The 13369-nt window shown below is 41.7% G+C and overlaps 1 protein-coding gene across 9 annotated transcripts in view; it reads left to right on the top strand.

Moving 5' to 3' along the window:
- Positions 1-13369, top strand: part of ATXN2 (ataxin 2) — a 472151-nt gene that overhangs the window by 27490 nt on the left and 431292 nt on the right. For all 9 annotated transcript variants that reach the window (XM_029571731.1, XM_029571728.1, XM_029571730.1 and 6 more), the window contains 2 exons: positions 6363-6422; positions 13080-13151. In XM_029571731.1, coding sequence (XP_029427591.1) covers positions 6363-6422; positions 13080-13151 — 132 coding nt within the window. The remainder of the gene's footprint in view (positions 1-6362; positions 6423-13079; positions 13152-13369) is intronic.

Below are 13369 nucleotides of genomic sequence, written 5' to 3'. Positions count from 1 at the left end.
CATTATGATATTCTAATAATTTCTTTCTAATAATTCCCAACATTCTGTTTGCCTTTTTGACTGCCACAGCACACTGAATCGATGATTTCAATGTGTTATCCACTATGACGCCTAGATCTCTTTCTTGGGTAGTAGCACCTAATATGGAACCTAACATTGTGTAACTATAGCATGGGTTATTTTTCCCTATATGCATCACCTTGCACTTGTCCACATTAAATTTCATCTGCTATTTAGATGCCCAATTTTCCTGCCTCACAAGGTCTTCCTGCAATTTATCATAATCTGCTTGTGATTTAACTACTCTGAACAATTTTGTGTCATCTGCAAATTTGATTACCTCGCTCATCGTATTTCTTTCCAGATCATTTATAAATATATTGAAAAGTAAGGGTCCCAGTACAGATCCCTGAGGCACTCCACTGCCCACTCCATCCACTGAGAAAATTGTCCATTTAATCCTACTCTCTGTTTCCTGTCTTTTAGCCAGTTTGTAATCCACAAAAGGACATCACCACCTATCCCATGACTTTTTACTTTTCCTAGAAGCCTCTCATGAGGAACTTTGTCAGATGTCTTCTGAAAATCCAAGTACACCCACACTACCGGGTTCACCTTTATCCACATGTTTATTAACTCCTTCAAAAAAGTGAAGCAGATTTGTGAGGCAAGACTTGCCTTGGGTAAAGCCATGCTGACTTTGTTCCATTAAACCATGTCTTTCTATATGTTCTGTGATTTTGATGTTTAGAACACTTTCCACTATTTTTCCTGGCACTGAAGTCAGGCTAACCAGTCTGTAATTTCCCGGATCTCCCCTGGAGCCCTTTTTAAATACGGGGGTTACATTAGCTATCCTCCAGTCATCAGGTACAATGGATGATTTTAATGGTAGGTTACAAATTTTTACTAATGGGTCTGAAATTTCATTTTTTAGTTTCTTCAGAACTCTGGGGTGTATTCCATCCGGTCCAGGTGATTTACGACTCTTCAGTTTATCAATCAGGCCTACCACATCTTCTAGGTTCACCGTGATTTGGTTCAGTCCATCTGAATCATTACCCATGAAAACCTTCTCCAGTACGGGTACCTCCCAACATCCTCTTCAGTAAACACCGAAGCAAAGAAATCATTTAATCTTTCCACGATGGCCTTATCTTCTCTAAGTGCCCCTTTAAACCCCTCGATCATCTAACGGTCCAACTGACTCCCTCACAGGCTTTCTGCTTCGGATATATTTTAAAAAGTTTTTACTGTGAGTTTTTTGCCTCTATGGCCAACTTCTTTTCAAATTCTCTCTTAGCTTGTCTTATCAATGTCTTACATTTAACTTGCCAACGTTTATGCATTTTCCTATTTTCCTCTGGATCCTTCTTCCAGTTTTGAATGAAGATCTTTTGGCTAAAATAGCTTCTTTCACCTCTCCTTTTAACCCATGCCGGTAATCGTTTTGCCTGCTTTCCACCTTTCTTAATGTGTGGAATACATCTGGATTGTGCTTCTAGGATGGTATTTTTTAACAATGACCACGCCTCTTGCACACTTTTTACTTTTGTAGCTGCTCCTTTCAGTTTTTTTCTAACTATTTTTCTCATTTTATCAGTTTCCCTTTTGAAAGTTTAGCACGAGAGCCGTGGATTTCCTTAGTGTCTCCCTTCCAGTCGTTAATTCAAATTTGATCATATTATGATCACTATTGCCAAGCGGCCCCACCACCGGTTACCTCTCTCACCAAATCTTGTGCTCCACTGAGGAATTAGATCTAAAATTGCTCCCTCTCTCGTCGGTTTCCTGAACCAATTGCTCCATAAAGCTATCATTTATTCCATCCACGAACTTATCTCTGTAGCGTGTCCCGATGATACATTTACCCATTGATAAGGCTAAGAGAGATTTGAAATGGAGTTGGCCGTAGAGGCAAAAATGAATAATAAAAACTTTTCAATATCTGAAGCACGAAACCTGTGAGGTAGTTGGGTTGGACTATTAGATGACAGAGGGGTTAAAGGGGCTCTTAGGGAAGATAAGGCCATTGCAGAAAGACTAAATTAATTCTTTGCTTCTGTGTTTACTAATGAAGATGTTGGGGAGATACCAGTTCCGGAGATGGTTTTCAAGGGTGATGAGTCAGATGAGCTGAACCAAATCCCATGAACCTGGAAGATGTAGTAGGCCAGATTGTCAAACTAAAGAGTAGCAAAATCACCTGGACCGGATGGAATATACCTCATGGTTCTGACGAAACTAAAAAATGAAATTTCAGATCAGTTAGTTAAAATTTGTAACCTATCATTAAAATCATCCATTGTACCTGAAGACTGGAGGGTGGCCAATGTAACCCCAATATTTAAAGGGGGCTGCAGGGGTGACCTGGGAAACTATAGACCAGTGAGCCTGACTTCAGTGCCGGGAAAATAATGGAAATTACTCTAAAGATCAAATCACAGAGCATATAGAAAGACATGGTATAATGGAACACATCATGGATTTACCCAAGGGAAGTCTTGCCTTACAAATCTTCATTTTTTTGAAGTGGTTAATATACTTGGATAAAGGTGAACCAGTAGATGTAGTGTATTTTGGATTTTCAGAAGGCGTAAAGGGCCCTCATGAAAGTCTTCTAAGAAACTAAAGAGTTATGGGATAGGAGGCGGTTGTCCTTTTGTGGATTGCAAACTGGTTAAAGACAGGACATGGAATAGGATTAATGGTCAATTTTCTCAGTGGGAAAAGGGTAAACAGTGGAAGTACCTTCAGGGATCTGTACTTGGACTGGTGCTTTTCAATATATTTATAAATGATCTGGAAAGGAATACGACAAGTGAGGTAATCAAATTTGCAGATGATACAAAATTATTCAGAGTAGTTAAATCACAAGTGGAGTGTGATAAATTGCAGGAGGACCTTGTGAGACTGGAACATTGGGCATCCAAATGGCAGATGAAATTTAATGTGGACAAGTGCAAGGTGATGCATGTAGGGAAAATAACCCATGCTGTAGTTACACGATGTAAAGTTCCATATTAGAAGCTACCACCCAGGAAAAAGATCTAGGCGTCATAGTGGATAATATATTGAAATCTGCTCTCTGTGCTGCGGCAGTCAAAAAAGCAAATAATGATAGGAATTATTAGGAAGGGAATCTTGAATAAACTGAAAATGTCATAATGCCTCTGTATCGCTCCATGGTGAGACCGCACTTTGAATACTATGTACAATTCTGGTTGCCGCATCTCAAAATAGATATAGTTGCACTGGAGAAGGTACAGAGAAGGACGACCAAAATGATAAAAGAGATGGAACAGCACCCCTATGAGGAAAGGCTGAAGACGTTAAGGCCTTTCAGCTTTGAGAAGAGGCAGCTGAGGGGGGATATAATAGAGGTCTTTAAAATCATGAGAGGTCTAGAATGGGTAAATGTGGAATCTGTCCATTTACACTTTTGGATATAGGATGACTAGTGGGCACTCCATGAATTAGCAAGTAGCACATTTAAAACTATCGAAGAAAATTCTTTCACTCAACACACAATTAAACTCTGGAATTTGTTGCCAGAGGATGTGATTAGTGCAGTTAGTGTAGCTGGATTTAAAAAAAAGATTTGCATAAGTTCTTGGAGGAGTAGTTCATTAACTGCTTGACTTAGGGAATAGCCATTGCTATTACTGGCATCAGTAGTGTTTTGGTACTTGCCAGGTTCTTGTAGCCTGGATTGGCCACTGTTGGAAACAGGATGCTGGGCTTGATGAACCCTTGGTCTGATCCAGTATGGTAGTATGGTTTATGTTTTCATATTCTCCAGAGAATGGAACATCTATTTCCTTGCATCCTTTAGTCTCTCTAGGTTCATGAAGGGGACTACATCTGCACCCTCTGATTCAAAAAAACTTGTACTCTGGGACAGTAACATCACTGATGGATACTCTTTTTGAACTTCTGGAATCTGCATCTCTGAAATACTTACAGGCCAATGCAGTACCATTGCACTGGCCGCTTGCGATTGGACATGGGTCTATAACCCCCGATGCAAAACACATGTCCAACGCACGCATAGATAATAGCGCTCATCACATGTAAATGCATGTTGATGAGGCTATTATCTATTTCCCTGATGCGCAAAAAAAAAAAAAAAAATGTGCGCCCGACGTTCACATTTTTACTTGCAAAAATTAACCCCTGCTCCAAGCAGGCGTTAACTTTGAAGGGGCCCAAAACATGTATAGAAAAAGCAGAAAATACTGCTTTTCTGTACTTACTCTGACTTAATATCATGATGATATTAAGTTGGAGTTGCTAAAAAAATAATTAGGATGTCCCAAAACAAAAAAGGAAAAAAAAAGGTGCCAGCGGTCAAGTTGGGGGGAAAAAAAAGGGGCGCTCTAAAATTGAGCATCTGTTTTCCTAACTGGCTGACAGCTGCTGCTGCTGCCAAGGAGGTGCTAAGGGCATGCAATTTCCTTAGCACCTCCTTTTTACCATGGCAGCCCATTTGCATTTTACATTGGGTGCCCTGGAGAGGTGGATGAGCAGGTGCTCAATTCTGAGCATCCTTTAACTTGCACAGATACTGCATTGGTCTCCATGGTAAGTTCTTTTTCTAGTAGCAGTTCTCTAACAAAGATCTAGTGAGTTGCAAGCTTTAGTTCATTACCCACCTTACATGCAATTCTTCCTTGTTCTCAGGACACACCCAAAACATTTACCAAAAGTGGTATCTGCTTTTCATCTGATTCAATCGTGCTTCCAACTTTCTTCTGAAAGCCTCATGCACATGATGGTGAGAAGTTGCTACACATGTTGACTGGAAAAGAACTCTGGCATACTACAAATATAAACGCAACTTACAGGAAAGCATCACATCTATTTCCTGATCGCAACAGATTAGGTGTTCCTGTAACTAAAACATTATTGAATTAGATAACTAATTGCATACAACACTGTTACACAGTGGCTGGGTTTGATCTCACCAACCCGGTTAGAGCTTACCAAGTGTGAGCAGCAGCTTCCCCCATTGCGCATGTCAGAGAGATACCCATAGAGGACAAAGGTAAAGCAACTACCTGATCATTGGGTCTCTACGTTCATGTGTCGCTACTGCAGAATAGCTGTCTTGCACCATGCAGTTTCCAAATAGTCTGCTCTTCACGGTGTAGTCTAGGTTGCTATATCTGAAATGCTATGCTGCTGTCCTCAGCTTGTTGACTCCTGCAGATCATGGCTAATTTAGCCCTGCTTATTAATGGAAAAAAGCAAATTTCTTACCATAGATGGCGGGCTGAATTAGCCATGAGTTGCCCATCCTCTTCCCTGGATATCAGGGTTTCCTATTCTATTAGCTTTGAAACAGACTGAAGAGGTTCTGGAGCAACGCTTGCATGGGAACTCCCACACATGCTCAGTAGAGCTCAAAGCTCTACTAGCTTGGGCGAGAGAATCCGTTCAGTGCTGCTTGATATCGCCCACAGATCATGGCTAATTCATTCTGCTATCTATAGAAAACACCGTTTATGATAAGCAAACTTACTTTTAACTAGTGGGTGGAAATCCTGAATTGGCTACATATTTTCTGATAAAATAACTCATTGAGCAATACAAAGATTTATTGTAAATAATGAGTTTATTTTATGTTCATCACAGCCTCTGATCTGAGTTGTTTTGTACTTCTCTCTGCAAAAATTCTGAGGGACATAAATGGCCAAATCAACTGGTGATATTTGATCCTTTGTTTTCTCATGTTGCAAAATGGATATATGGGTTGATTCAAGGCAAAATTGACTCTGTCCTGCATAGGTTTACTCCAGGCAGTTGTGAAAAAATGTATAAAACTTTGGCACCAGCCAAAAAGTTTTAGGAGCCAGGGAATTTATTTTCCATTTTTTTTTGTTTGTTTGTTTGCTTCTGTCCCATGAGGCACACTTATCCCCTTCCCAGCTACCTTCAGACACCTTTCTCTCTCCCTACCACCTCCTTCACCCTTCCCCACCTACCTCTCTTGATGCACTCTTCTGCCTCACCTTCTCCCTACAAACTAATATGAGGCCTAGCAACACAGGACAGCTCTGGACTGCTGTGGCCTGAACTCTGCTCCTGACATCAGTGGGTTCTGTTCTCAGCAGCATCTTTTTGACCCAAACACAGATTCTTAGCTCAGGCCCTGCCCCTGACATTGGTGGCATCTCCTCAGCCTGGCCTGGCTGCGCCAGCAGATACTTGGCATTGAATTGTAGGCACCTGGGTGACTTGGTGCCTGGAATATTCCAGCCCTGCTCTGGGGAATAATTGTATGTGCATCTATGACTTGCGCAGGACTGAAGCCTAAGTTTTTGCTATTTGTAGTTTGATTGTTTTGTTTTTTTCTTCAGATTTCGTTTGATGGAATCTATGCAAACATGAGAATGGTTCACATACTTACGTCAGTTGTTGTAAGTTTTCAACATTTATATTTTGTATACAGTAATTCTAATTCAGCAATTTCCTTGCAATTTATCTTATATTTTCTGAGTCACAAGGTTTGTGTATCTGTAATCTGTTTCTCGCTATCACTATTCTTTTATCTCAGTCAGAACTGGGGCTGGAATCCAGCACCATGACCCTTCAATTGCAACTACTCAGGGCATTTTACCCCTATTTTTATATTCCTTTCCCTCCCTTAGGTTGGCCATCGCAGTGACAGCCCTCAACTATGGGTCAAACAACCATGATCCCTTCGGAATGTGCAGTCGTGGTTCCTTAGTCTGGCCAATATGTGTTGCTGTTGATTGATGGCTGAGGCTTGTACTCCGCCTTCTCACCTCCAGGGGTTGTGAATGCTGTCTCTGCAGCATCCCCAACCATCCCAGGAAGCAGAGTAGGCAGTGAGGTGAGGCCTGTTTTTGTGGTGTTTATGGCACATGTAATCAGATTTTTTAAATTGAAAATTCCCAGTTCTTGGGTTAAAAGTTATTTGCAAATTTTCCTGATATTATTATTATTATTATTATTTTTTTTTTTTTTTTGTAGAATGCATTTAAAGATACAACTCACAAACAGATTTTTGCACCCTGTCAGTGGAAGTATGTGGGTCTATAATTTTCACGATTTAAAATTCCTGCCCCCAGGGAAAAATTAAACTTTATAGCAATGTTTGTCTGTGGCAGAAAAAAAAAGTATATCTTTATTCCTATTCTTGTCATTTCTATTTTTTGACATAAACTAGCATGCAGTAGAAGAGTAGCTTGTAGTGAGGTGGGATTTCTAGCTGAACCCTGCCACAGATGGCAGAATGAGAGAAAGTAATACTTGTAATACTTGGAAATTTCATTATTTAGTAATAAAAGTATTTATACAGCATAGCCAGTACATGTAGCAAAGTACAAGATTACTATAAAGATAATGCATCTATTTCGAAGAGCTTACAACCTTAAGAATTGAGCACAAGGTCAGATATTGAGTGTTTATCAGAACTGTGATCTCCAGGTTTTCGATTCTTGTTTTGGTATGATGATCTTTTGTGGTGCAATGACAAAATATGAATAAGATATAAGGAGCTCATTTTTTTAATTCAAAACGAACTCCAGTTCTACCTGACCTCATCATTCATCAAAATGCGTTATGGCGTTAATGCGAAAAGTATGGTGCGAATGCAAATTTTGGGGGGGGGGATCGGGGAGGAGTTTTGGGCGGGATTTAGTTAAATTAGGGGCAATATCGCACCATGTGATAGCATAATGCATGCTACCGCACGGTTTTAATGCCAGAAATAACTACACCTTTTTTCCTGGCTGTGCTCGGCTGTGTGATATGCCCGAAATAGCCATAATGCAATTTGCGATACATTTTTTGAATTGTATTTTGGCTATTTCCCGGCTTGGAGGGGGCGAAGGAGAGAGGGAGGTGGAGTAGAGAGAAAGTGCCTTTGGGGGGAGGCCTCGCTGTGTGTACCTATTTATATCTCTATAGGGGGGCCATCTAATAGGTCGAGGTGAGATGGTGGTGGTGGTTTAGGGGCCAGTTTCGCATGTAGAGTGAGACGTACGAACAGCACAGTACACCTTGGTGAAGATTTGATGTCATTTGGAGTAAGGAAAGGCTAGTACAAAATTTCATCTTTGTGAGACTTTCCTCACTCCAAATGACGTCAAATCTTCACCAAGGTGTACTGTGCTGTTCGTACGTCTCACTCTATATGCGAAACTGGCCCCTAAACCACCACCACCATCTCACCTCGACCTATTAGATGACCCTCCTATAGAGATATAAATAGGTGCACACAGTGAGGGCCCCCCCAGATGCCCTCTCCCTTTCCCCTTAGCCCAGGATTTGAAAAATAGTGCACACTGGTAATCCCTAAGTTTATTTTCATAAACTCCCCTTTTTATCGCGTGAGTTATCAATGCGTTAACTTTTTTTTTGATGAATCTAGAGGTGAGCACCTAATGTAGTGAGCCATCCATTAAAAGTGCACGGAAAATCAGAGCACAGTTTCTTAACCTACACACTAAAATTAACTTCCGATGCAGTAAGCTGTTATGCTATTGCATTAGGAGTTAAAAAAAACAAAAAAAAAACGCGCTAACACAAAATATGTGCAAAGCCTTTTGCATAGTGGGGAGTAGAGGACAACCCTCTTTTACCCTAGTCAATGGCAGCGGAGGAAACTTAAGCAGAAATACTCTATGTATGTATTTATTTATTTTTAATTTTTATATACCGATGTTCCTGTAAAGAATACATATTGCACCGGTTTACAAGGTACTGAACAGTCGCCTCCAGGGCGGAAATACATTAAAACAGTCGCCTCAAGGCAGAATACATTAACACAAGTATACAGGAAAACTATTAAAGAGAACTTTCATAAACTCAATTAAATGTAACTGGGAACCATAAATCAGGAACATATGTACAGAGGTAGGTATATCGTCTGTCGCTTCACCAGATTTTAGCTCTCAGGGAAAGCTTGAGTGAATAGCCAAGTCTTTAGCTTCTTTTTGAATGTCGGAAGGCATGGTTCTTGGCGGAGGTCCGGTGGGAGCAGGTTCCAAAGATGGGGACCTGCAGTGGACAGAGCTCGTTTCCTCAATGAGGTTTTTGTTGGCTGGGTGTGAAGCATGTTCTGGTATGCACTTCTGATTGGTCTATTGGAGATGTGTTGCTGTAGTTGGAAGGATAGGTTGAGGGGGGAGATGTTGTGAAGAGCCTTGTGAATCATCATGAGGAATTTAAATTGTATCCTAAATTTTAAAGGCAGCCAGTGAAGATTTTGGAGGATAGGGGTGATGTGATCCCATTTTTTGGTGTTAGTGAGAATTCTGGCCGTCGCGTTCTGGACCATCTGAAGTGGTTTGATGGTGTTGGCTGGCAGGCCCAGGAGGAGTGAGTTGCAATAGTCCAGTTTAGGGAGGATGATAGATTGTAGTACCAAGCGGAAGTCTCGGAAGTGTAGAAGAGGTTTTAATTTTTTTAAGACTTGCAATTTGAAGAAGCAGTCTTTGGTAGTATTGTTTATGAACTTGGTGAAGTTGAGTTGGTTGTCCAGAAGTACACCAAGATCTCTTACTTGTGGCGTGTGGTTGACTGATGTGAAGGAGAGTTGGGTGGAACTAGTTGGGTTGAATAGAGAGCATTTGTCTGGAGCTATTATGAGGATTTCAGTTTTGCTAGTATTTAGCATGAGGTTGAGGCTTGTTAGCATGTTTTTGATTGCCGAAAGGCAGCTGTTCCAGTAAGACCACGTTTTGTGGAGGGATTCCATTATCGGGATGAGGATCTGAATGTCATCCGCGTATAGGAAGTGTGTTAGCTTGAGGTTAGATAGTAGATGGCAGAGTGGAAGGAGATAAATATTGAATAGTGTAGGTGAAAGGGATGATCCTTGAGGTACCCCCAGCTTTGATCTGATAGGGAGTGATTCTTTGTTGTTAATCCTAACCTTGTATTGCCTGTTTTCAAGGAAAGATTTGAACCAGTTGAGCGCTGAACCTGTTATACCAATATCTGCTAGACGCTGAATGAGGCAGGAATGGTTCACAGTGTCGAACGCTGAGGAGAGGTCCAGTAAGACTAGAAGGAAAGGTTGACCATTTTCCAGGTTGATGAGGATGTTATCAGAAAGCGAGGCTAGTAGAGATTCAGTGTTCAGTGACTTTCAAAATCCGAATTGATTGGAGGTTAGAATGTCATTCTCTTCTAGGAATTCGGATAGTTGTCTGTTTACTACCTTCTCCTTGATTTTTGCAATCATTGGGAGGTTGGCAATTGGTCTGAAGTTAGCTGGGTCAGTGGGTGGAAGGTTAGGTTTTTTTAAGGAGAGGCTTGAGAATAGCAAGCTTGAGTTGGTCAGGGACTTGACCTTGGGAGAGCGAGCAGTTTATGATGTCTGCTATCGGTTTAGTGATGATGTTAGGAATGGAGAACAGTAGATTGGATGGGATGTGGTCAAGTGGGTGGGACGGGGGCTTCATCTTCCTAAGGATGTTTTCAATTTCTAAGGCGGACGTCTGCTCAAGGGAAGCCATCGAAGCTGTAGTTGCTTTGTATTGCATGTGGGTTGGGTGAGAGTGTTGTGTGCTGGTGGTGGGAGGGTAGTTCGGTTGAGGAGAGGGCCCCTTGAGAGGAGCGAGGAGGGTGTCTATTTTTTTCTCAAAGTAGACCGCCAGTTCGTTGGCTTTGTTGGATGCTTGTGCGTCTGGTATAAGAGGGGTAGTTGGTTTAGTGAGGGCTGACACATAGGAAAACAGAGCTCTAGAGTCGAAGATAAAGTGGTGGATCTTTTTTGAGAAGAATTCTTTCTTGGTTATATTGATGATGTTTCTGTAAGAGTTTAGGCAAGATTTATAAGCCAAGAGGGTAATAGTGGACTGGTTTTTTCGCCACCTGTGTTCCTTACATCTGAGCTCTTGTTTGAGCGACTTCAACTCCGGCGTGAACCAGGGTTTCCTGTTGTCCTTTTCAGGATGGAGCAATTTCGTGGTCATGGGGCATACTTGATCAGCCACCCTATTGGTGATGTTGATCCATGAGGTAGTGGCAGTGTTGACGTCTGAGAGGTTTAGTTGAGCTAGTTCTTTGGATAAATGAGAGCTGAGGATTTCTCCAGTACAAGGTTTTCTGATGGCGACTGAGGTTGCATGTGTAGTTTGGGGAGGGTGCTCCATGATCTCTAGAGCCGTGGAGATGATTCAGTGGTCTGTCCAAGGGACCTGTAGGCATGATGGATTGTTAACGGACGATATTCCTTCATTTACGAAAATGAGGTCTAACGTGTGACCTGCCTTGTGGGTTGGTTCGTTGACAATTTGCCTGAACCCCATGTGGCCGAGGGAGGAGAGTAGGGTTTCGCAGTTGGTGGAGCGAGGTAGGACGTCCACGTGCAGGTTGAAGTCTCCCATGAGGATCGCTGGTTTTCCTGCATTAAGATGTTTGGCGGCTAGTTCAATGATGGGGGATGGGTCTGCCTCGAGAATTCCTGAGGGAGCGTAAATCAATCCGATTAGAAGGTATTTTGATTTGAAGAGGGCAAATTCGAGGTTAGCTGTTGTAATTGTGGCTTGTAGGGTCAGGCCTAATCCTTTTTTGGCGGCTAGGAGTAGCCCTCCTCCTCTTTTTTTGATCCTGGGAATAGAGAGTAGGTCATAAGCCTGGGTAGGTAGCTGATTTAGAAGTACTGTATCTGTAGTTTTTAACCAGGTTTCTGTGATAGCACAGATGTCTGGTTTAGTTTCGTTTAGGAGGTCGTTAAGGATGTGTGATTTTTTAGAGATGGACTGAGCATTGAATAAAGTCAGTGAGAAAAGTGCCTGGCCTAGTAGTTGTGTGCAAGGCGTTATAGAGATGGGGATGATCCTCTGTTGTCAGTTGCGTGAATGTGGGTAGGGCTTAGGGAGTCTCCTCAGACGGTTGTAGAAGATAGGAATGTTGAAGGAACGCATGGTGGCTACTGGAACTACGGGCAGTGCTGGTAGATCGAGTGGGGCTGGAAAGGGAGGCGCCTGTGGCTATGATAGCTGGTGGAGCTCTGAGGCTTCTCAGAATGCTTGAACCACCAGGATGTGGTAGAAGAGGGCAGAATAAGCAATAATGGAGGCGAAGCAAATGTTGAGCCGTACTAGAGGCCGAGTCTTCACTTGGGGCTGCACGAAGGGGCGTGTAGCACTGCTGTGGTGGGGTAGTATAGCGAAAGGAGGGCCTTTCGTCTGAATCCTCACAAAGGAGCGCACTAAGGGGCAGGCCCCTTAGGTCGCGCTCCTTCAGGTGCGCGACGCCCCAGGGAGCGTCTGCAATTTAAGGGCCTGAAAACAGTGCTGGGCTAGACGGCTGGGTTGGGGATGGGAGCAGTATCACTCACCACGTGGTCCTGCTGCTTCTCTTTATTTTGCAGGTTTCTGAGCCCTCTATGTACCATTTGCCCTGCTTGACTGCAGCTCATCCCGCCTTGTATACAATCATGTTTGGGCCCATAACCATGTTTTCTGCTTATAAAGCCCTGAGTACAGATTTTAGCACCAGAACTCTAGCTTCTGTCTACAGACTAATATTAGCCCTGGAAACTTTACCTCTGACTAGGAGTTATGTTTCTAATACTTAGAAAACATGAGTTAAACAGGTGCACTACTCTGCATTAGAAAGTAATAGGTTATGCCTTTGTAAATATATAATTTGTATGAAGGAGTGCTAATTTGCACATACATATTAGTAGTACCTGTTTTGTTTTGGGGTTTTTTTTTTGTGTGTGCGCAAAAACTCAAATTGGCAGTAAATTTTGCACACACAAATTTTGCACACCTTCACACATTAAATCGTGAATGCTGTTACCGTTGCTATGGAATTACATGGTCTGTTCTTGAAGTAATGTAGCTTTTAGTTGCTTATGGTAAAATTGGAGTTCCTTCCTGCCTTAAACACACAATCTGACCTAATTAAAAAAAACAAAAACTTTTAAAGGTGATTAGAAAATACATTTTCATGCTTTAGTAACATTAAATTTTCCTTTCTAGACTTTGTAAATATGATGAATGATATACCACAGCATGATCTGGGTTTCTTATTACTTAGGAAAATGCAAATGGCTAAATGATGTCATCTTTTTTGTTTTACTTTTATAGGGATCAAAATGTGAAGTACAAGTGAAAAATGGTGGTATATATGAAGGAGTTTTTAAAACTTACAGTCCTAAGGTAATTACTCTGATTTCTTTTGTTAAATTTTTGTTTTTACCTGGTTCTTAGTGTAATGCAAAAGAACTACATTAATTTAATTTTCCCGTAGATAAGCAGCATGAATTAGCCATGTTGTCTGGGACGTCCTCTGTGCCTCTAGGTGGCGGTGCTCTCAAAGATCATTGAACTTTGTCAGTGATGTGTACTTGCTTGTATCTTCCCGCATTTCCCCGAGT

This window comes from Rhinatrema bivittatum, chromosome 11 (genome assembly GCF_901001135.1).
Source record: "Rhinatrema bivittatum chromosome 11, aRhiBiv1.1, whole genome shotgun sequence".
In the NCBI taxonomy this organism is placed as follows: Eukaryota; Metazoa; Chordata; class Amphibia; order Gymnophiona; family Rhinatrematidae; genus Rhinatrema; species Rhinatrema bivittatum.
Note: the sequence above shows the minus strand (reverse complement) of the source record. Positions and strands in the feature narration are given on the sequence as shown.